This window comes from Oncorhynchus tshawytscha, linkage group LG04 (assembly GCF_018296145.1).
Source record: "Oncorhynchus tshawytscha isolate Ot180627B linkage group LG04, Otsh_v2.0, whole genome shotgun sequence".
Taxonomy (NCBI): Eukaryota; Metazoa; Chordata; class Actinopteri; order Salmoniformes; family Salmonidae; genus Oncorhynchus; species Oncorhynchus tshawytscha.
In genome coordinates, this window is record NC_056432.1 from 24,140,655 (window position 1) to 24,163,026 (window position 22,372).

Consider the following 22,372-nt stretch of genomic DNA (forward strand, 5'->3'; position numbering starts at 1 on the left):
AAGCAGGTTGAAATATAAAAACAAACTCTGAACCAATTATATTAATTTGGGGACATGTCAAAAAGCATTAAACATTTATGCCAATTTAGCTAGCTAGCTAATTTGTCCTGGTATATAAACATTTTTAACGAGCGCTGAGAGTCAGGAAGCAAGTTCAGGGAGTGAGTGTTTTAATAAATAAACTTAACATAATACAAAACAAGAAAACACAAACAATGCACAGACATGACACAGAAACAGAAACAATGACGCCTGGGGAAGGAACCAACAATAGTGATATATAGGGCAGGTAATCAAGGAGGTGATGGAGATCAGGTGAGTGTCATAATGCACTGATGCGCGTAGTGATGGTGACAGGTGTGCGCCAGAACGAGCAACCTGGTGACCTAGAGGCCGGAGAGGGAGCACACATGACAGTACACCCTCCCCCGACACGTGGCTCCAGCCGCAGGACACCGACCAAGATGACGATACCGGGGATCAGGAGCGGACCGGTCACCTCTGCTAAGGCGCGGGAACCTGTCGATCCAGCTGAGGCGTGGGATGATGGGCGACCTAGAGCGCCGGAGAGAGAGCATACGTGACAGTACCCCCTACCTGGTGCATTTGGCTCCAGCCACAGGACGCCAACTACAGGGACGATCCCGGGGGATCAGGAGCAGACCGGTCGCCTCCACTGAAGTGCAGAAACCTGACAAACTGGCTGAGGCGTGAGAACCTGATGAGCCGGGTGAGACCTCCCGGTTGCCCTCGGTCGAGGCAAGGGAACCTGTTCACCCAGCTGAAGCATGGGAGCCTATCGAGCTAGCTGAAGCATGGAGCCATCGAGCCCGCTGGAAAGCATGGGAGCCTATCGAGCCAGCTGAGGCATGGGAGCCTGTCAAGCCAGCTGAGGCATGGGAGCATGTCGATCCTGCTGAGGTATGGAAACCCGTCGAGCCAGCTGAGGCAGGGGAACCCATCGAACCCACTGAGGCATGGGAATCCGACAAACCAGCTGAGGCCTCCCAGGAAGCCGGTTCTGACACCGGACCTGTCATCACCTACAAATAACAAAAACTACAAAAAACACTACCTGATGCTTCCTTTGGTGAGGCGTTATTCCGTAACGATGTGCGCTGGAGAGTCGGGAAGCAAGTTCAGGGAGTGAGTGTTTTAATAAATAAACGTAACATAATACAAAACAAGAAAACACGAACAACGCACAGACATGACACAGAAACAGAAACAATGACGCCTGGGGAAGGAACCAACAAGAGTGACATATATAGGGCAGGTAATCAAGGAGGTGATGGAGATCAGGTGAGTGTCATAATGCGCTGATGCGCGTAATGATGGTGACAGGTGTGCGCCAGAACAGGCAGCCTGGTGACCTAGAGGCCGGAGAGGGAGCACACATGACAACATTGGGTTGTTATTTTACCTGAAATGCACAAGGTCCTCTACTCTGACAATTAATCCACAGATGAAATGGTAAACCCATTTGTTTCTCCTCATCTCTCCTTCCTTCAGGCTTCTTTGGACTTCATGGCTTTTCTTCTTTGGACTTTATATGGTGGTTGGCAATCAACTTCTAAAGTGACCCCAGTCTTCATTTCTCAGAACAAGAATAGACTGACGAGTTTCAGAAGAAAGTTCTTGTTTCTGGCCATTTTGAGCCTGTAATCGAATCCACAAATGCTGACGCTCCAGATACTCACCTTGTCTAAAGAAGGCCAGTTTTAGTGCTTCTTTAATTAGCACAACAGTTTTCAGCTGTGCTAACATAATTGAAAAAGGGTTTTCTAATGATCAATTTGCCTTTTAAAATGATAAACTTGGATTAGCTAACACAATGTGCCATTAGAACACAAGAGTGATGGTTGCTGATAATGGGCCTCTGTACGCCTATGTAGATATTCCATTAAAAAATCTGCCGTTTCAGGCTACAATAGTCATTTACAACATTAACAAAGTCTACACTGTACTGATAAATTTTATTTTATTTTAATGGACAAAAAAATGTGCTTTTTCTTTCAAAATAAGGACATTTCTAAGTGACCCCAAACTTTTGAACGGTAGTGTATGCTACTAAAAACCAATGAGAAGATGGGAGAGGACGGACTTGCAGCGTGTTGAGCATCACAAATAGACCCAGATTCTATTTCAGCGCCTGGCCACGCAGATGCTTGCGAGCAGTGTGTGTGTGCAATGATTGAATAACATGTATGTGTACATTTATTTTGCAACGTTTGCGCAAGCAACGTGTCCGGTCTGGTCGGCATGTAAGTTGTGTTGCTTCAGTGGACAGAACAACTTCTCTGTGAAAGGCAGGTGTGGGTTCCATTTGATGTGATGTGGAAATTGAATACATTCAACATGTGACTGAGAAGCAAAACCTTAAGGCTGGATATCTGTTTCAGTGCATGACCTCACATCATGAGCCTATCAGAGAAAAATCCTCTTGCCCTTTGAAAGATGACATTTGTGTGATCTTGGTGTCCACAGATGCTTAGATTTGTATTAAAGGCATTGCACCTTGATGTTGCTTTAGTGCTGACTTTCAGGAATTGGAATAGCATGGCAATAGCATGGCAATGGCTCATTCTGAGCAATAAGGAAGAGAGCCCATCTAATGCACTGTTCTGCTTCATACAATCACAATACAATTGTACACTGCATTCAGAAATTATTCAGACCCCTTGACTTTTTCCACATTTTGTTGCGTTACAGCCTTATTCTAAATGTATTACATTGTTTTCTCCCCTCATCAATCTACACACAATACCCCATAATCATAAAGCGCCAAAAAGTTTTTTGAACATTTTGTAAAATGTATAAAACATTTAAAAATGTTTTATCGAACGTTTGACGCATACATTCGATAAATCCAACGTATGGACCACATCGAACGTACGCACCACACCTCTGTAACGTAATGCTGCAAGGCAAACACAGCGTTTAATTGGAAATGAATGTAATTCTGGTGTAACAAAATGCAACTACGCTGTCGGTGTATTCGAAGCGTAAAACTTTGCACATACACTGCTGCCATCTAGTGGCCAAAATCTAAATTGCACCCATGCTGGAATAATACATTATGGCCTTTCACTTGCATTTCAAAGATGATGGAATATCTCTTACCAGATCTAATGTGTCATATTCTCCTACATTAATTTCATATTTCCAAAAACATCAAAGCATTTCCTTTCAAATGGTATCAAGAATATGCATATCCTTGCTTCAGGTCCAGAGATACAGACAGTTAGATTTTAGGCGAAAATTAATAAAAGGGTCCGATCCTGAACAAAAAGTTAAAAAAGGGCATTTTTCATATAGAGAGATGCTATAACGTATTGACATTTATTCACACCAGGCTTTATACTGCACAGTATAGTGTATATATGATGTACTGTGGAAGCAATGTGTGATGATGAGCAACATAAACTTCATCTGCGCATTCCCTGCTCCTCATACACTGTGAGGAGTATACTGTGCTCTGGGAACAAGAAAATAAATGTCTCAGTCCCTGAATAAAGAGTGTCTCTCTCTCTCATTTATGGCCTTTTAAAGGAATCAATATTGTGGCCATTAAATCCAGAGGAATTTCTTATGAGGGTCTGAGGGTCACTGTAAATTAGAAGGCTCATTGTTGAAAAAACACAAAAGTACTGTTTTTAATTACCTGGGCATGTTAATCTGCTAAATATGTTGACTGTCAAAATGAAGAGCCCCTACAGAGACAGATTTCTGCTATACACTATAGTTGAGAATAATTTCTTCAAGGAGACCATTTTCTCCACATATCTCCCTTGGGCTACTGCACAGCTCACATAATTTTGTTTTTACAAAGTCATTAATGTTTAAAGCACCACTCTCTATTATTCATCTGTTCATCTCCTGTCTGGACTACTGCAAGACACTGTTGGCTGGGCTCCCCGCCTGGTGTTCAACCTTTCCAAGTTCTCCCATGTCACCCTGCTCCTCTGCACACTCCACTGGCTTCCAGTCAAAGTTCACATCCACTACAAGACCATGGTACTTGTCTATGAGAAGCAAAAGGAACTGCCCCTCCCTACCTTTAGGCACTGCTCAAACCCTACACCCCAACCCGAGTACTCTGTTCTACCACCTCTGGTCTCTGGGCTCTCCCACCATACGAGAGGGCAACTCCTGCTCAGCCTGGACTCTGCGTGTACGAGTACCCCCTAATTCTAGGACAGTAGAGTCCCTACCCATTTTCCAAAAACATCTGAAACCCTACATCTTCAAAGAGTATCTTAAATAATCCCACAGCACCCCCGTCCTCCCCCCAAAACAACTTGCCTTTCGTTAACTAACACTTGCACCTGTATTTTCCCCCTACTAGCACTGACTTTGCTGATAGCTACTTTATTGAGGAAAAGGGTACTTATTATGACTGAGATATGTGGTTGTCCCACCTAGCTATCTTGAATGCACTAACTGTAAGTCACTCTGGATAAGAACATCTGCTAAATGACTAAAATGTAAAAGTTCCCTTCACAGCCACAGAAAAACTGTGGGACAGGAGCAGAATGTCATGTCGAGTCAGACTGATCAGTCAGGTTACCGCTCCTTATTGCCCTCTCTTCACCCCAGGTGTCTGCTGCACTACTGCAGGCTGGCTGCAGGTCTGACATTTCAACATGTGACAGACAGACAGAGAGGAAGTGGCCATGCAAGGTTGCCAACTGTCATAATCCTCAGCTGTCTCCTGTGTGTACAGGGGCCCTGTGGATTGACCCGCCATGTTATGATGTGCCTCAGACATACTAAACCTGTATCCTCATTAATCTCATATACAGTAGTATACAAATAAATCAAATCAAAGTGTATTTGTCTCATGCGCCGAATACAACAGGTATTACAGTGAAATGCTTACTTACAGGCTCTAACCAATAGTGCAAAAAGGTATTAGGTGAACAATAGGTAAGTAAAGAAATAAAAACAACAGTAAAAAGACAGTGAAAAACAGTAGCGAGGCTATATATAGTAGAGAGGCAATACATACAGAAACCAGTTAGTCAGGCTGATTGAGGTAGTATGTACATGTAGATATGGTTAAAGTGACTATGCATATATGATGAACAGAGAGTAGCAGTAGCATAAAAGAGGGGTTGGAGGGTGGTGGGACACAATGCAGATAGCCTGGTTAGCCAATGTGCGGGAGCACTGGTTGGTTGGGCCAATTGAGGTAGTATGTACAGTACATGAATGTATAGATAAAGTGACTATGCATATATGATAAATAAAGAGTATGTCTAAACCTATGAAGAGGAATTTGCAAATTAGCCAGGAGAGAAAAACCTTGTTTTAAACAGAATATGCCATGAAAGATCTGTGGATGTAGCTATAGCAGTTAGATGTATTGTGATGAGACTTTATAGTTGGTAGTTATTATGCATTTGTTTAGCAGGGTGGTATAGCTGCCTATCTGTGTGAATTGCATAGCATTCGATTTGTGACTGCTTGTGCAGTAACTCCTATCACAGGGCGGCAGGGTAGCCTAGTGGTTAGAGCGTTGGACTAGTAACCGAAAGGTTGCAAGTTCAAATCCCCAAGCTGACAAAGTAAAAATCTGTCGTTCTGTGCCTGAACAGGCAGATAACCCACTATTCCGAGGCTGTCATTGAAAATAAGAATTTGTTCTTAACTGGCTTGCCTAGTTAAAAACAGTTGAATCAGCAAGGAAGAATTGCAGTCTGGTATAGTAGTGAGAAATGTAAAAAGTTCTACTCAAGTGAAATGAGCTTGACAGATAACATGTAGGTTCAAGAATATTTTAACAGAAACCCTTTATTTTGTGATTTTCTACAACTCAACTAACTTTGAATAGAAAAAGTGCCATTTGAGTGTTGAATACGGGTGAGTGTAGTTCCCTAGAGCGGAACACAACAAGCAATGGGAGGTGATGACTAATGTTTGTCCTGCTGTTTGCCTCAGACTGTGTGAGACAGTCGCTCTCTGCAGGTTTTATGGAGACAGCTGAATGAATCAGTGAAAATAACCACCTCATCTACAAGTTCAACATGGGAACACATCCTCTCACACTCTTAAGGTTCTGTCAGTGAGTCAGTCTCAACATAATCTAATGTATCTCCTAAATCAGGGGGACATCAATGTCTGCAGGTGCATAAAAGCCTTGCTTGAGTTTAACTGTACATTAGTTGAGCAGCAAGACAAGGAGATATTGGAATCAATGTCTTGTTTCACTTGATCCTCATGTTACTATCATTTTGATACTTACTCGTTATTCTCTGTCTTTTCATGCTGTTACCTCAGACTGAAGCACAATGAGAACAACTCATCAGATCGTGTTCTCTTCTGCTTATTTTCTATTCATTTAGAAAATTGATTGTTTCCACTGTAAAAATTTAAAATGAGCAATTGCTGGAACAAGTGTAGTCATATCCTGCTTTTTTTCATGTATAGAATTACTAAATACCTAGATACAGAAGAACTTGTCAATTCATTTGCCACCTATTTCCATATGAATTATTTGCACATTAATGCAGTATGATGACAAGAAAACTGGTTGATATAAATAACCTGTTTTCATCTAAGGTGCCAATGGATTTTATTTTTATACAACCCCTCTATTTCCTCCCAACCAAACTGACCACTTTTGTAGTCTGTATGGAGACAGCCTGTTCTGAGTCAAAGAGGACTGAAACCATTGCACAATTCATTGCTGTGGTGACAGCAGCACCACACGGAGGAATGACTGACACTTCTAGTTGCATCTATGGTCCTGCCCTGCCATTCCAGAGGCCGCTGTGTCCCAGCCCTAGTGAATGTCAGCCAAACCCACTCAAAACCCACTTAGATGATGTCTAGGGTGGTGGTCAGATGTCTGGGTGTGGCACTGGCACCATTTCAAATGGAGGTGTTAAAATTTGGGCAGTTTGGGGAGTCAGGGTTCATGGAGCAGTGGCTCAATGTGTAAAAGACTTATGGCAAGACGGAGGGGCTCACCAGGCCTGGGACTTCCGTCTGGACATGCTCTGTCTGAGCCACTTGGAGTGAGGGGTCAGGTGGTAGATCAGCTGTCTGCAAATCTTATCTGACGACTTGATGGTGTCAGCATCCTTCTGGGGGTAGATAAATCACCCAAAACACAGAATGAAAAGTCAAGTACAACAACAAAAGAATAGCCTGTTTTTAGTTTAGTTCCAAATATGGTTGTCACTCTTTGAGACCACATGAAGTATAAACAAAACACAGCAAGTATAAACAAAACACAGCAAGTATAAACAAAACACAGCAAGTATAAACAAAACACATAAAGTATAAACAAAACACAGCAAGTATAAGCAAAAACAGTACATTATGTAACTGCTACATCTTTGAGAAACATTCTACCAGAGCATTATTGATTGAAATACAGCTATAGATCATGAAAGGACATTTTCAGCTCAGTGTTTCTTTATTCTTAAACAATTGTTAATCTCTGTCATTCTAGACCGTTCAAAACAACTGGAACAGGGTTCTGTTATTGAATGCTACATTAAGACTGTTGCCTTGAGCTGTTCCTGAGCAAAACACAATTTAGGTGCCTTGATGGAGCAAAGTAAAAGTAATCAAAGGCTGTGTGCAACAGTGTGGAAAACAGGAGGGATGGTGAGGAAATAAAGATGCTATTTCTATTCATTGTCTGTTATGTAAAGTCGGTTACTTTCAGCATCTCCATCCCATTTCAACATCATTTGCCATCATGTGTAAATGTTGCATAACTGAGAGATTATTCTATCATTGTTTTATCAATATTTTTATGTCAACAACATCCAGTTGGTAATAGCACACAGACATTATTATAGGACCAATCAATGTGAAGCCAAACCACGAGGAGAAGCAGAAGCAGAGGAGAAGTAGTTGCAAGACAATGTGGAAGACCTTCCCCCATAATGATTGTATTGTAACAGCATTTCATTCTATTCATGACTCGTTCTCTTGACGTCTTGATTTCTGGGAGCTTGATTCCAAGCCAAGCAGACAATACACCATGAGATGAGTGTTGTGGAGAGCTTACCTTCTTGGGACACTGCATCTCACGAGCCAGGCTGAGCAACAACTCATGGGAGATGGGGTCCACCAGGTTGAGAAAAGCAGCGTTCTTATATAAGATGTCATTGAGGGATGTGCCTTCCAAGCCCAGATCCTGCCAAATCAGACAAGAAGAGACAGTATAACTCAAAGAGCCTTAAAGCCACAATTATCGCTTTTTGTATTTCATGAAAACAATTAATTGTGTAAAGACAGCAGCATTATCACAGACACACCCGACTGGTAGTCTATATTGTGAAATGAAATATACGCATCTGCTTTAATGACATTAAACAATATATGGTATAAAGTGGGTATTGAGTGTCACGTTCTGACCTTAGTTCTTATGTCTTTGTTTTAGTATGGTCAGGGCGTGAGTTGGGTGGGTTGTCTATGTTCATTTTTCTATGTTGGGTTTTGCGTTTGGCCTGGTATGGTTCTCAATCAGAGGCAGGTGTCGGGAGGAGGAGAGGAGGGAGGAGGGAGATTCTCATGGGAGGAGATTCTGGACGGAGAAGGACCCTGGGCACAGGCTGGGGAATATCGCCGCCCCAAGGCAGAGCTGGAGGCAGCGAAAGCTGAGCGGCGGTGGTATGAGGAGGCAGCACGGCAGCGCGGCTGGGACGAGAGGCAGCCCCAAAAATGTCTTGGGGAGTGTGGCTAAGTCAGGTAGGAGACCTGAGCCAACTCCCCGTGCTTACCGTGGAGAGAGAGGGACCGGGCAGGCACTGTTATGCCGTGAGGCGCACGGTGTCCCCGGTGCGCAGGCATAGCCCGGTGCGTTACATCGCAGCGCCTCGTATCGGCCGGGCTAGAGTGGGCATCGAGCCAGGTGCCATGAAGCCAGCTCAGCGCATCTGGTCTCCAGTGCGTCTCCTTGGGCCGGGGTACATGGCACCAGCCCTACGCACGGTGTCCCCGGGTTCGCCAGCACAGCCCAGTGCGGTCTGTTCCACCTCGCCGCACTGGCCTGGTGACGGGGAGTATCCAGCCAGGTAGGGTTGTGCATGCTCGGTGCTCGAGACCTCCAGTGCGCCTCCACGGTCCGGTCTATCCGGTGCCTCCTCCACGCACCAGGCCTCCGGTGGCAGCCCCACGCACCAGGCTGTCTCTCCATCTCCTTCCTCCAGGTGTTCCCGTCTGTCCAGCGCTGCCAGAGTCTCCCTCCTGTCCAGCGCTGCCAGAGTCTCCCGTCTGTCCTGAGCTGCGAGAGTCTCCCGTCTGTCCTGAGCTGCCAGAGCCGCCCGCCAGTCAGGAGCTGCCAGAGCCGCCCGCCAGTCAGGAGCTGCCAGAGCCGCCCGCCAGTCAGGAGCTGCCAGAGCCGCCCGTCAGTCAGGAGCTGCCAGAGCCGCCCGTCAGTCAGGAGCTGCCAGAGCCACCCGTCAGTCAGGAGCTGCCAGAGCCACCCGTCAGTCAGGAGCTGCCAGAGCCGCCCGTCAGTCAGGAGCTGCCAGAGCCGTCCATCAGCCAGGGGCTGCCAGAATCGCCGTCACTCCGGCGCTGTCGGAGTCGCCCTTCACGTCGGAGCAGCCAGAGTCTCCCGCCTGTCCAGTGCTGCCGGAATCTCCCGTCCATTCAGGACCCGTTGCTAGGGTCCCCAGTCCGAGGTTGGCGGCGAGGATCACCACTCGAAAGGCGCCACGGAGGCGGGTTAAGAAGCGGGTAATGACTATGATGGAATGGGGTCCACATCCCGCGCCAGAGCCGCCACCGCGGACAGACACCCACCCAGACCCTCCCCTATAAGTTCAGGTTTTGCGGCCGGAGTCCGCACCTATGGGGAGGGGGGTACTGTCACGTTCTGACCTTAGTTCTTTTGTTATGTCTTTGTTTTAGTATGGTCAGGGCGTGAGTTTGGTCTATGTTCGTTTTTCTATGTTGGGTTTTGTGTTTGGCCTGGTATGGTTCTCAATCAGAGGCAGGTGTTGTTTGTTGTCTCTGATTGAGAACCATACTTAGGTAGCCTTTTCCCACCTGTGTTTTGTGGGTGATTATTTTCCGTTTCAGTGTTTGCACCATTCGGGTGTAACGGTTCTTTTCTTCCTCTTCCTCTGAAGAAGAGGTGTAGCAGAGATCGGACCAAGACGCAGCGTAGTTATGATTCATGGTTTTTTAAAGAACGAAACTATACATGAACAGACTACAAAAACAAGAAACATGAAAACCCGAAACAGTCCCGTGTGGTACAAACACTGACACAGGAGACAACCACCCACAAAACCCAACACAAAACAGGCTACCTAAATATGGTTCCCAATCAGAGACAATGACTAACACCTGCCTCTGATTGAGAACCATATCAGGCCAAACATAGAAATAGACAAACCAGACACACAACATAGAATGCCCACCCAGCTCACGTCCTGACCAACACTAAAACAAGGAAAACACACAAGAACGATGGTCAGAACGTGACATCGGGACTGTTTCGGTTTTCATTTTGTTTCTCTTGCTCTTTTTGTATTCTGTATTCATTCTCATTAAATTACATTATGGATACATACCACGCTGCATTTTGGTCCTTCGATCCTTCCTACTACTCCTCCTCAGAAATGGAAGAAGAAAGCTGTTACATTGAAACTTCCCAGAGATAATAATGTTGATGCTACTGTAGATTGGACACAGATAAGCACATTTTTTTGTTTTTGTTAAAAAATATGAATTTAAGGGGCGAAGGCTTTCATCTGAAGAGAGCTCTACCTGAATACTGTAATGTGCTTAATGTGCCTTGCTCCAGGCAGAAGCATTTCTTGTGGGATATCCACCCACACCTCAGTGATTTGGAGTTGCAAAGAGCTTTAGCGTACCACAGTATTGCACACCCTGTATCTCTAACTTTAGCACTAGCTGGTGTCCTTATGATAAATCCTGCAGTATATGAGTTCAATAAACATTCAATGATGGATGAGCATTTGCTTCTTCTTTTGATGTTTAATGAAGCCTTTTGTTTAGGCCTGCCATTGTGCAATACATTCTAAACATTAATCTAAAAACAACTTATCCATGAATGGTGCAGGCAATTTCTTTTAGGGCAGACTGACACGAAAGAGTTGCTACATGACAGGTAAAGTTAAAGGCATTTGAGTGAGAATGCTGCCCGTAACAAGCTACAAATCAGAGCCCACTGGATTAAAAGATTTGCATACACCTTTTAAGGCGTGAATTAAGAATTAAGTAAGGAGAGAAGAAATGGAACAGAAAAGGACAATTTTCACAGGCTGAATGCGATAGCTGTCATGAGCCTCAGTTCTACAAAGGCCTAATTAGCCTGCATATGTGAGGGGTAGAGATGGACGTGCACATACAGCGAGATATGAGAGACAGGGAGGATGGACACACACACACACACAAACACACAACAAAAGGCCTTGATTGCAAAGGACAGTTTGAGTGGGAAGCCGGCAGCCACACATTACTGACTTCCCTTTTAACAAGAGCAACAGTAAACACAATCGAGACATAAAACGAGCGAGATTCCCTTTCTCTTTATTCGAGAAGACAGGTCTAAAAATAATTCCCTTCTGTTTTGTTTGTCCTTGTGGCCCACATCTGATCATCTCAGAGGCATTAAAACATGATCAATACAGAAGTAACCACACCAGGTCTGAAGCAACGAGGAGTCTTTTTAAATGGGATGTTGTGAAGAATAGACTTTACCACTTTACTGCACATGCAACACGATGAACTCAGTTGCCTTATACACGTACATGTTCATTCAGTTGTTACAGTACCTCTAACCTAACCATAGCTCGCCCGTTAACTCTACAGTGGATGATGGATCACCTCTTTTAATTAAGTTACAAACCAGAATGTAATTTTGAGACCCGCCTCCATTTGCAACAGCCTGAATGCTGATAATGTGAGGCGTATTCAATCAAAACAGGGTCCCCTGTGATGTGGCTGTCATGCCGTTTTGGCCCCCTGGGTTATCTCTGTGCCTTGATTAAGGATCTTCTACGCTCTCCTCTGTCAAGTCCTCAGCGTAATTAACTACAGATTGGACAACGTCTGATAGAGAGAGGGGCTTACGCTTGAGCTAAAAAAAACAGGTCTATCACAGATACTGTTACAGCGCATCAACAGTCTTATTGTCATGCCCTCGGTATTGTTATAGAAATGACTATTTTCAGCTGATAACATGTTTTGAAATCTTGATCATTCCTTAGAAACATCATGCGTAGATTGCGAATAAATAGAGCAAAATCCAAACTTGACACAATGGTTTCTGCTTGGGAATTTTCAAGCCATCATGCATTCCTGTGTCTTAGTGTGCTACTAACCATGACTAAGCATGTTGTGTAGCAATCATTACCAATTCGATGGTCCAATTAAATGAATACAAATACTATGTCAATGCTGCCTTCTATATTTGAGCTATGTGAATTTACATATAAATATCTCCTGTATAGCTGAGGCAGAACTTGAATTGATCCATATGTAAATGATGTGATTTTCTGTATTTCTGGAACCATAGACGGTTCATTCTCCTGCTATAACTGCCGAGGTCCATTACAGAGAATGGTCTGGCAGCAAGATGCAGTGGCAAATGAACTAACCTTATTATCAGACATTTAAGGACAAAACACAAACAAAATAGGATTTAATTCAATTGGTAAAAATCTGGTTTTCCTACAAATGTCAATACTAAGCATATTACATTATCATTACATGTGTGGAATGGCACAAGATAATGTAGAGAAATAGGAACATTTTGTTCATAAAAAAATACTTCTACAGACAGTGACACAGTCCCATGTGACACCACTGCTGTTGCACTTAGCATTGCCTATTCATGAGAATATATGCCAGATTCACTCTATATATGGCAGAGTCACTCTAAACTGATATGGCATCCTGTTTCTGCTATTATTAGAACATCTGAAAAAGGGCATGCACTCAGACAAATCTGTGCAATATGTTATGTATATCATATTGTGAATAGTAACTGTGATAGTTATTTGAAATAGCAGCAGCACCTGCATACTATGGTTTATAGCGGTGCCAAGGAAATTACCAGATGCCAGAGCTGACAGTGAGAGTGGTGGGCGGGCCTAATAGTTTACAAACACCTCCTTCCGTAACGGGTCAATAGGAGGAACACCTGTGGCACTGTGTTGGCAGGGACTTAAAATGGAGGTGAAATAATGTAGCGCGCCTACAAAATTTGTAATATTCTGACTCATCCACGGCAGTCTAAATTATGCTCGCTACATATGCGGCAATGTATCTGTTTGAAATATTAAAATCAAAATTGTTAGGATGGGATTGACCAAACACATGATGATGATCAGCAGCGCACACTAGTGATGACAGCTATTTGTCATGACAGCAGATCGATGCAGGCAACGTCAGCCTACTGTGCGCAATCATGCTTGATTCTTGTGCAATAATTCCAATTAAATGTATGTAGATACTGTAGTGTGTCATTACCTTCCTCAATAGTTTGAGCACGTCGGTTGCTTGATCTATCCTGCGATCACGGAGCAGCTTTTGTATGTCTCGGATCCATGCCACTCGCCTCACGTAGGGACTGTGGTTGGACCTTCGCAGCATCCCCGGCAGTTTGTCTGATTTCAGAATCATTGTAAAAAGAAAGTCGCCGCTGCCTCGAATTCCACCTCTGTCGCTTTCTCCTGTACTGTCAAGATGCTTACGACGCCTTTTCGTAAAATTCTCATTGTCCAGACTACTCTGTCTGCTTAATCTAGAACCCATATTTCAGTATTTATATCAACAGTAGCCTATTTTACAATTGCATAATTGCACTACATTAATATCTAGAAATATAAATATTACTGAGTTCAATAGCCCATATATTATCTGTAGTCTGTATTGTCGTTGTCAGACGACAACCTCCAATACAGAGAGCAACAGAACAATATTCCTGATTTACCGGATATTTAATGACTGTCTGTTGCGCGCATGACACATTTACGAGGACAGACGAATGCTCTGTTTATGTTTTGATCTCTGATGGTCTACGTGTGCTAGCTTGGTCAGGCGGTGGATGCTCTTCTTGTCATTCCCTGCCTGTCCCTTTACGCTGTTGTTTAGGTTTGTGCTGTGTTGCACAGTAGACACCAGACTCGTGGCGCGCATAACCAATCAGAGCCCTCTTGTGGCATTGCACGCTGCACGAAGTTACGACACGCCCTTCTCAATTTCAATTTAGAAAGGTTTACATTTGCAGGGCAGCAGAGTACACAACATTTATTATTGCACACCTATTGTAAATGTGTCTATAACTTTACAACCTTAATTTACTGTGACACTGAACTGTATTTCTATACAACCTTTTACAGCAATCACATGGATGGTTGTTTGCGTTGGCTATTTTAGCATGTACATTTTGGTTGGACAAACAAACAAAAATTGTGGGATGCATGCCAGCAAAGCCAATACACAACACAACACTAAACAATGCATTCATTGAACTATAACGGTCTAAACGGTGCCCACAAACTGTTAGGGCCTACACAAAGCTGTCCCAACAGTAGAGTCCCAACACCTTACCACTGCTATGCCTGGCTTTCAGCGGAGCCTTGTCTGTCAGCGAAACAGTTAATTCAGCCTCATTTACTGCTTTAAAAAAACATAGCTGATATGGCGGACTTGCTTAAACAAATTTGGTTTCTACTGAAAATTGAGATACATATTATGGCGTAAGGGGACAACAAGCAGATAAGAGGCAATCCATAATTTTGATTTAGACGTTATTGAGCGAGCTAGGACGGACTTGGTCAATATAAATATTTATTCAGCACTTTTGATATGTAGAGTGACAAAATTCAGAAGATGGTCCGTTCTTACATTATTCTCCCTGTACACCAAGTCAGAACTGTAGGATAAATACAGGGGGCATATAAGCAGACAATAAAAGCTCTTACAATATTTTATGATTACATTTCTCTAAAACAGGCTATAGGCTACATGTCCACCACCAAGTCAGAACAGTAGGCTAAGTTATGACGGGGAAAGGGACCAAATTATTAGGGTGAGGCCCATGACCTACTAACAACTTACTACACAGCATACACTTAGTGTTACTTTCTTAGCTACAGTATACATATCTCCCTGGTATGTTACATCATTTATGCAGCAGCATACAGTACAATGCACTTTTGGACTCACCTTGTTGTGTTGTGTTCACTTAAACAGGAATTTGCGTGGCGGTTCTTCTTGTGGGCAAATTATCGAATCAAACTTTGTCATCAAAGTTTGACATTCTCTGGATTTATAGTGCTTTCAAGACAACTGGGAACTCTGAAAAAAAACACGCTGAATAATGATCTTCAGGTCGGAGCTCTAGAAAGAGGTCAGAGTTCCCGACTTGGAATTCCAAGTTGGATGACCGCTCAAAACATGTTTTCCCAGTCGGAGCTCGTTTTTTCAGAGTTCCCAGTTGTCTTGAACTCACTGAAGTCTAAGATTTCCCAGTTCTGAATTTACAGTTGTTTTGAACACGGCAGAAGTCATGCTGGATTGACAGCATGGCCAATGTAGTCAACTTTTTCTGGATCATGGTGTTGCATGTGAATGTTTATCCTTTTAAGCTTGGAAAATAGACCCTTCAACCTAGACTTGGACCACACACCCTCTCTACTGAATAGCAGGCTAGTGATTGCTTTGCAATGCTTGCAGATAGCCACTGATTCTTTCCAAACCACTCATTGTTGAATTTGTGATTTCCAACTTGTTGTGTAATGTTTAAGTCCAATGGCCAATGAGCACTGATATGTTTTATCTATAATTTCTCTTCATATGACAAGGATTGAAAATGATTTGCCAGTAGATTGTTGACTTGATTCATGATGATGATTGTTTGTCTAGCTTGCTAGCTAAGATTTTGATAGTATGATGTTGACGTAATCAGTCTAATCAAAGCTACAGTATGTGATTTGACATAATTTTATCTGTGGCCAATGACCTTGAGCCTCCTTGGATGGGCACGTCTAATGTAACTCTATGTGAGCACCCAAGCAGTTTTGAATTTTCGAGCTCTCTCCGTAGATCGTGTTGTGACATAGAGTCCCCATGAGTAACAGAACACTGAGCCAATCATTGGGCACCTAGAGTACATTACCGACCCTTACGCTCCGTGTTTTCAACTGGCTGCCCCACCACCACAGAAAGCACTGAGATAGGCTGAAACACCTGCGTTTTAGAGCTGCCTTACTCAAGAAAACAAAAAAGAGACCATGTTTGTATGCGGTTTTATTAACTCAATGTTGTTGTGTTTTTTTTAACATTGTTTGCAAACTGATATGTGATGTATTCATGCAAAAATGGCATGCAAAACAGGTGGGGCTCAAGACAGGTGGGGCTCTGCCCTGAATGACGGGTCACCACCGCTGAGCTCATAGAGCTCTGTCTTACTATCCAGGTCTGTGCCCAAACAATTTGAGCTTCTCCTTTAAAAAATCCACCTTTCCAGAAACAAGTCTCACTGTTGCCGCTTGCTATAGACCATCCTCTGCCCCCAGCTGTACCCTGGACACCATATGTGAATTGATTGCCCCCCATCTATCTTCAGAGCTCGTGCTGCTAGGTGACCTAAACTGGGACATGCTTAACATCCCGGCCATTCTGCAATCTAAACTTGATGCCCTCAATCTCACACAAATTATCAAATTATCAAATTACCAGGTACATCCCCAAATCCGTAAACACGGGCACCCTCATAGATATCATCCTGACCAACTTGCCCTCCGAATACACCTCTGCTGTTTTCAACCAAGATCTCAGCGATCACTGCCTCATTGCCTGCATCTATAATGGGTGCAAGCATATCCAGATAGCTGATGTTCTGAAAGAGCTGCAAAATCTGGACCCCTACAAATCAGCCGGGCCAGACAATCTGGACCCTCTCTTTCTAAAATGATCTGCCCGAAATTGTTGCAACCCCTATTACCAGCCTGTTCAACCTCTCTTTCGTATCTTCTGAGATTCCCAAAGATTGGAAAGCTGCTGCGATCATCCCCCTCTTCAAAGGGGGAGACGCTCTAGACTCAAACTGCTACAGACCTATATCTATCCTACCCTGCCTTTCTAAGGTCTTCGAAAGCCAAGTTAACAAACAGATTACTGACCATTTCGAATACCACCGTTTCTGATTTATTTTATTTCACCTTTATTTAACCAGGAAGGCTAGTTGAGAACAAGTTCTCATTTACAACTGCGACCTGGCCAAGATAAAGCAAAGCAGTGCGACACAAACAACAACACAAAGTTACACATGGAATAAACAAGCGTACAGTCAATAACACAATAGAAAAAAATAAAGTCTATATACAGTGTGCGCAAATAACGTGAAGAGCTAGGCAATAAATGGGCCATAGTAGCGATGTAATTACAATTTAGCAGATTAACACCGTACCTTCTCTCCGCTGTGCATTCTGGTTTCAGAGCTGGTCATGGGTACACCTCAGCCACACTCAAGGTCCTAAACGATATCATAACCGCCATCGATAAGAGACATTACTGTGCAGCCGTATTCATCAACCTGGCCAAAGCTTTTGACTCTGTCAATCACCACATTCTTTTATCAGCAGACTAAACAGCCTTGGTTTCTCTAATGACTGCCTTGCCTGGTTCACCAACTACTTTTCTGAAATAGAGTTCAGTGTGTCAAATCGGAGGGCCTGTTGTCTGGACCTCTGGCAGTCTCTATGGTGGTGCCACAGTGTTCAATTCTCGGGCCGACTATCTTCTCTGTATATATCAATGATGTCACTCTCGCTGCTGGTGATTCTCTGATCCCCCTCTACGCAGATGACACCATTCTGTATACTTCTGGCCCTTCTTTGGAAACGGTGCTAACAAACCTCCAAACGAGCTTCAATGCCATACAACTCTCCTTCCGTGGCCTCCAACCGCTCTTAAATGCAAGTAAAACTAAATGCATGCTCTTCAACCGATCTCTGCCTGCACCTGCCTGCCCGTCCAGCATCACTACTCTGGACGGTTCTGACTTAGAATATGTGGACAACTACAAATACCTAGGTGTCTGGTAAGACTGTAAACTCTCCTTCCAGACTCACATTAAGCAACTCCAATCCCAAATTAAATCTAGAATCGGCTTCCTATTTCGCAACAAAGCCTCCTTCACTCATGCTGCCAAACATACCCTCGTAAAACTGACCATCCTACCGATGCTCGACTTCGGCTATGTCATTTACAAATAGCCTCCAACACTCTACTCAACAAAGTGGATGCAGTCTATCACAGTGCCATCCGTTTTGTCACCAAAGCCCCATATACTACCCACCATTGCGACCTGTACGCTCTCGTTGGCTGGTCCTTGCTTCATACTCGTCGCCAAACCCACTGGCTCCAGGTCATATACAAGTCTCTGCTAGGTAAAGCCCCGCCTTATGTCAGCTCACTGGTCACCATAGCAGCACACGCTCCAGCAGCACGCGCTCTCACTAGTCACTCCCAAAGCCAATTCCGCCTTTGGCCGCCTTTCCTTCCAGTTCTCTGCTGCCAATGACTGGAGCGAACTGCAAAAATCACTGAAGCTGGAGACTCATATCTCCCTCACTAGCTTTAAGCACCAGCTGTCAGAGCAGCTTACAGATCAATACACCTGCACCAGCTCACAGATCACTGCACGCCCATCTGTAAATAGCCCATCCAACTACCTCATCCCCATACTGTGTAATTATATTTTTCTTGCTCCTTTGCACCCCAGTATCTCTACTTGTACATTCATCTTCTGCACATCAATCACTCCAGTGTTTAATTGGTATATTGTAATTACTTGCCACCATGGCCTATTTATTGCCTTACCTCCCTTATCTTACCTCATTTGCACACACTGTATATAGACTTTTTCTACTGTATTATTGACTGTATGTTTGTTTATTCCATGTGTAACTCTGTGTTGTTGTATGTGTCGAACTGCTTTGCTTTATTCTTGGCGAGGTCGCAGTTGTAAATGAAAACTTGTTCTCAAATAGCCTACCTGGTGAAATAAAGGTGAAATAAAAAAAATGAAATAGAAACAAAATCAATATGCTGTGCATTAAATGCGCCTAGGTTCTTGAAACGGGTCTTCTTTTGAGCGCACTATGAAAGTAAGTTTATCAACTATAAGCTGTGTGATTTATGCTATCAAATTGTTTGACATTGAGATTAATTTTTAGGAATTGGAATTGTGTCAAGTGTTATGACATGGTTGGCAATGATGAAATAAGGTGCAATTCGTTGTTTAATGGGCCACTGTGTGATTAAATTCTAATCATTGTGGACTCCTTCAGAAATTCTATTATACATCCAATAAATTATTAAAAGTAGCTTTACACATTTAAAATTCAATGTGAAAAATATTTTTGTCTCAAAAACCTTTTAAGTAATATTTGTTAACTGCTTGTTAAATCATTATCTGGGGTTTTACCCTCTGTTCTGTCTAGTATAGGATGGCTACACCCATTCCCAGGAAGTCCTATCCAACTCCCTTTTATGTCATCCTCCAGTGTTTGTCTGGACAAGTATGGTATGTCTGGCCAAATCAACATTACTGAACACTGAACATGTCATCTGATTGAGGCAATGTGCTGTTGCTGTGTGCCAAATCTGGTTCTGGCAATTTAATGTGGTTATAAAAATGATTACACATGCTGATTATGATGATTACCGGTCAATTACTGTGAACAGAACATGTGGTTGACGTCGAAAGTAAGTAGATAATCATATTCTTTGGAGTTTTTTTAATAAATCAGTTGTGCTGCTGGACACAGAACTAAATGTTACTGAGTAAATAACTCGTGTCTTTTTGTCTCTTCTGAACCCTGTATATAGACTCATTATTGTTCTTTTATTGTTACTTATTTTTTACTTTCGTTTATTTAGTAAATATTTTCTTAACTCTTATTTCAATTAAAACTGCAATGTTGGTTAAGGGCTTGTAAGTAAGCATTTCTCCGTAAGGTCTACAACTGTTGTATTCGGCCCATGTGACAAATATAATTTGATTCGATTTTTCTTAACACACTTAAACCTGTGCGCCTGGCAGCTACTACCATACCCGATCAAAAGCACTTAAATCTTTTGTCTTGCCCATTCACCCTCTGACTGGTACACATACACAATCCATGTCTCAATTGTCTCAAAGCTTAAAATCCTTCTTTATCCTGTCTCTTCTCCTTCATCTACACTGATTGAAGTGGATTTAACAGGTGACGTCAATAAGGGATCATAGCTTTCATCTGGATTCACCTGGTCAGTCTGTCATGGAAAGACCAGGTGTTCCTAATGTTTTGTACACTCAGTAAATCTAAGTTATTTTATAATGGTTGACTTTAATGGAGCTTGTCAAATAAAAATCACCTTTTCAGCACCAAAAAACAGTGAGTGACATGCACTAGACTCAAGGGACAGCCTCTGAAATCCACACGAAAGGTAGGATGAAGCCTACTCTTGTTCAACAGTTTAGATTTGACTCAAATATATGTGATAAAAAATACACAGCGTGCTCCATGGGGGACCTCTGCATTGGGATGACAGTGATGAGATCAGACACAATAGCTGGGGTGCTCTACGGGTTCCTTTGACAGTGGTTCATCAGGCAGACACACCAGTAGGACGGACTGCATTCTGGAATAGCTACTGAGGTTGAATTTAGAGGTGGTGGTGGTGGGGGTGGTGGGGGAGATACTTCTTTCACTTCTGCTGCCAGTTTATATCTCTGTGCTTTGTGACTACTCAGGCATCTCAATGGCACTGAGGACACAGGCAGAATAATCAAAACAGACCACATCACAAGCTGGCTGCTACTGTGGATACTTCTGTTACCCCTTGGTGCAACTGTACTTTTGACAGGCCTGTGAGGTGCATGGCAGAATATGTCTAAACAGACAGCAGGATCATACAGAAAAATGTGCATTAGGAGAAGTGTAACTCTTCAATGGCTATGCGAGGTGGAACTGGAACTGGAACATGCTGCCATGGAAATACTGGGACATTTTCAGCTTCCAGGAATTATGTACAGATTCTCGCGACATGGTGCCGTGCATTGTGCCTGCCCATATCATGACCCCACCGCCACCATGGAGCACTCATGTCACAATGTTGACATCAGCAAAACCCTTGCCTACACGATGCCATGCCTGGTACAGTTGTAACTGGGATTCATCTTTGAAGAGGTCATCGAAGGTGGGCATTTGCCCACAGTCGGTTACTACACCGAACTGCAGCCAGGTCAAGACACTGGTAAGGATGATGAGCATGCAGATGAGCTTTCCTGAGACGGGTTCTTTGGTTGTGCAAACCCAGTTTCATCAGCTGTCCGGAGTTGCAAAGAAAAAGCCTTATCTCAGACTGGCCAATAAAAAGAAAAGATTAAGTTGGGCAAAAGAACACGGACACTGGACAGAGGAACTCTGCCTAGAAGGCCAGCATCCCAGAGGCGCCTCTTCACTGTTGACGTTGAGACTGGTGTTTTGCGGGTACTATTTAATGAAGCTGCCAGTTGAGGACTTGTGAGGAATCTGTTTCTCAAACTAGACACTCTAATGTACTTCTCCTCTTGCTCAGTTGTGCACCTGGGCCTCCCACTCCTCTTTCTATTCTGGTTAGAGCCAGTTAGTGCTTTTCTGTGAAGGGAGTAGTACACAGCTTTGTATGAGATCTTCAGTTTCTTGGCAATTTCTCGCATGGAATAGCCTTCATTTCTCAGAACTAGAATAGACTGATAAGATTCAGAAGAAAGTTCTTTGTTTCTGGTCATTTTGATCCTGTACTCGACCCACAAATGCTGATGCTCCAGATACTCAACTAGTCTAATGAAGGCCAGTTTTATTGCTTCTTTAATCAGAAAAAAAACGTTTTCAGCTGTGCTAACATAATTGAAAGAGGGTTTTCTAATGATCGATTAGCCTTTTAAAATGCTAAACTTGGATTAGCAAACACAACTTGCCATTGGAATACAGGAGTGATGGTTGCTAATAATGGGCCTCTGTACGCCTACGTAGATATTACATTAAAAATCTGCCGTTTCCAGCTACAATAGTCATTTACAACATTAACAATGTCTACACTGTATTTCTGATCAATTTGATGTTATTTTAATGAACAAAAAAATATATTTTCTTTCAAAAACAAGGACATTTTAAATTGACCCCAAACCTCTGAACGGTAGTGTACATCTATATACAGTGGGGAGAACAAGTATTTGATACACTGCCGATTTTGCAGGTTTTCCTACTTACAAAGCATGTAGAGGTCTGTCATTTTTATCATAGGTACACTTCACTTTTTGAGAGACGGAATCTAAAACAAACATCCAGAAAATCACATTGTATGATTATTAAGTAATTCATTTGCATTT

The 22,372-nt window shown here is 43.1% G+C and overlaps 1 protein-coding gene across 1 annotated transcript in view; it reads right to left on the reverse strand.

Annotated features, from left to right (window-relative positions):
- The window catches only part of LOC112248379 (leucine-rich repeat-containing protein 75B), a 17,507-nt gene extending 3,423 nt beyond the window's left edge, over nt 1-14,084 (reverse strand). The window contains exons 1-3 of the mRNA XM_024417339.2: nt 13,474-14,084; nt 8,030-8,158; nt 6,976-7,091 (exon numbers count right to left, since the gene is read on the reverse strand). Coding sequence (XP_024273107.1) covers nt 6,976-7,091; nt 8,030-8,158; nt 13,474-13,758 — 530 coding nt within the window. The 5' untranslated portion in view covers nt 13,759-14,084. The remainder of the gene's footprint in view (nt 1-6,975; nt 7,092-8,029; nt 8,159-13,473) is intronic.
- Between the last annotated feature and the right edge of the window lie 8,288 nt (nt 14,085-22,372).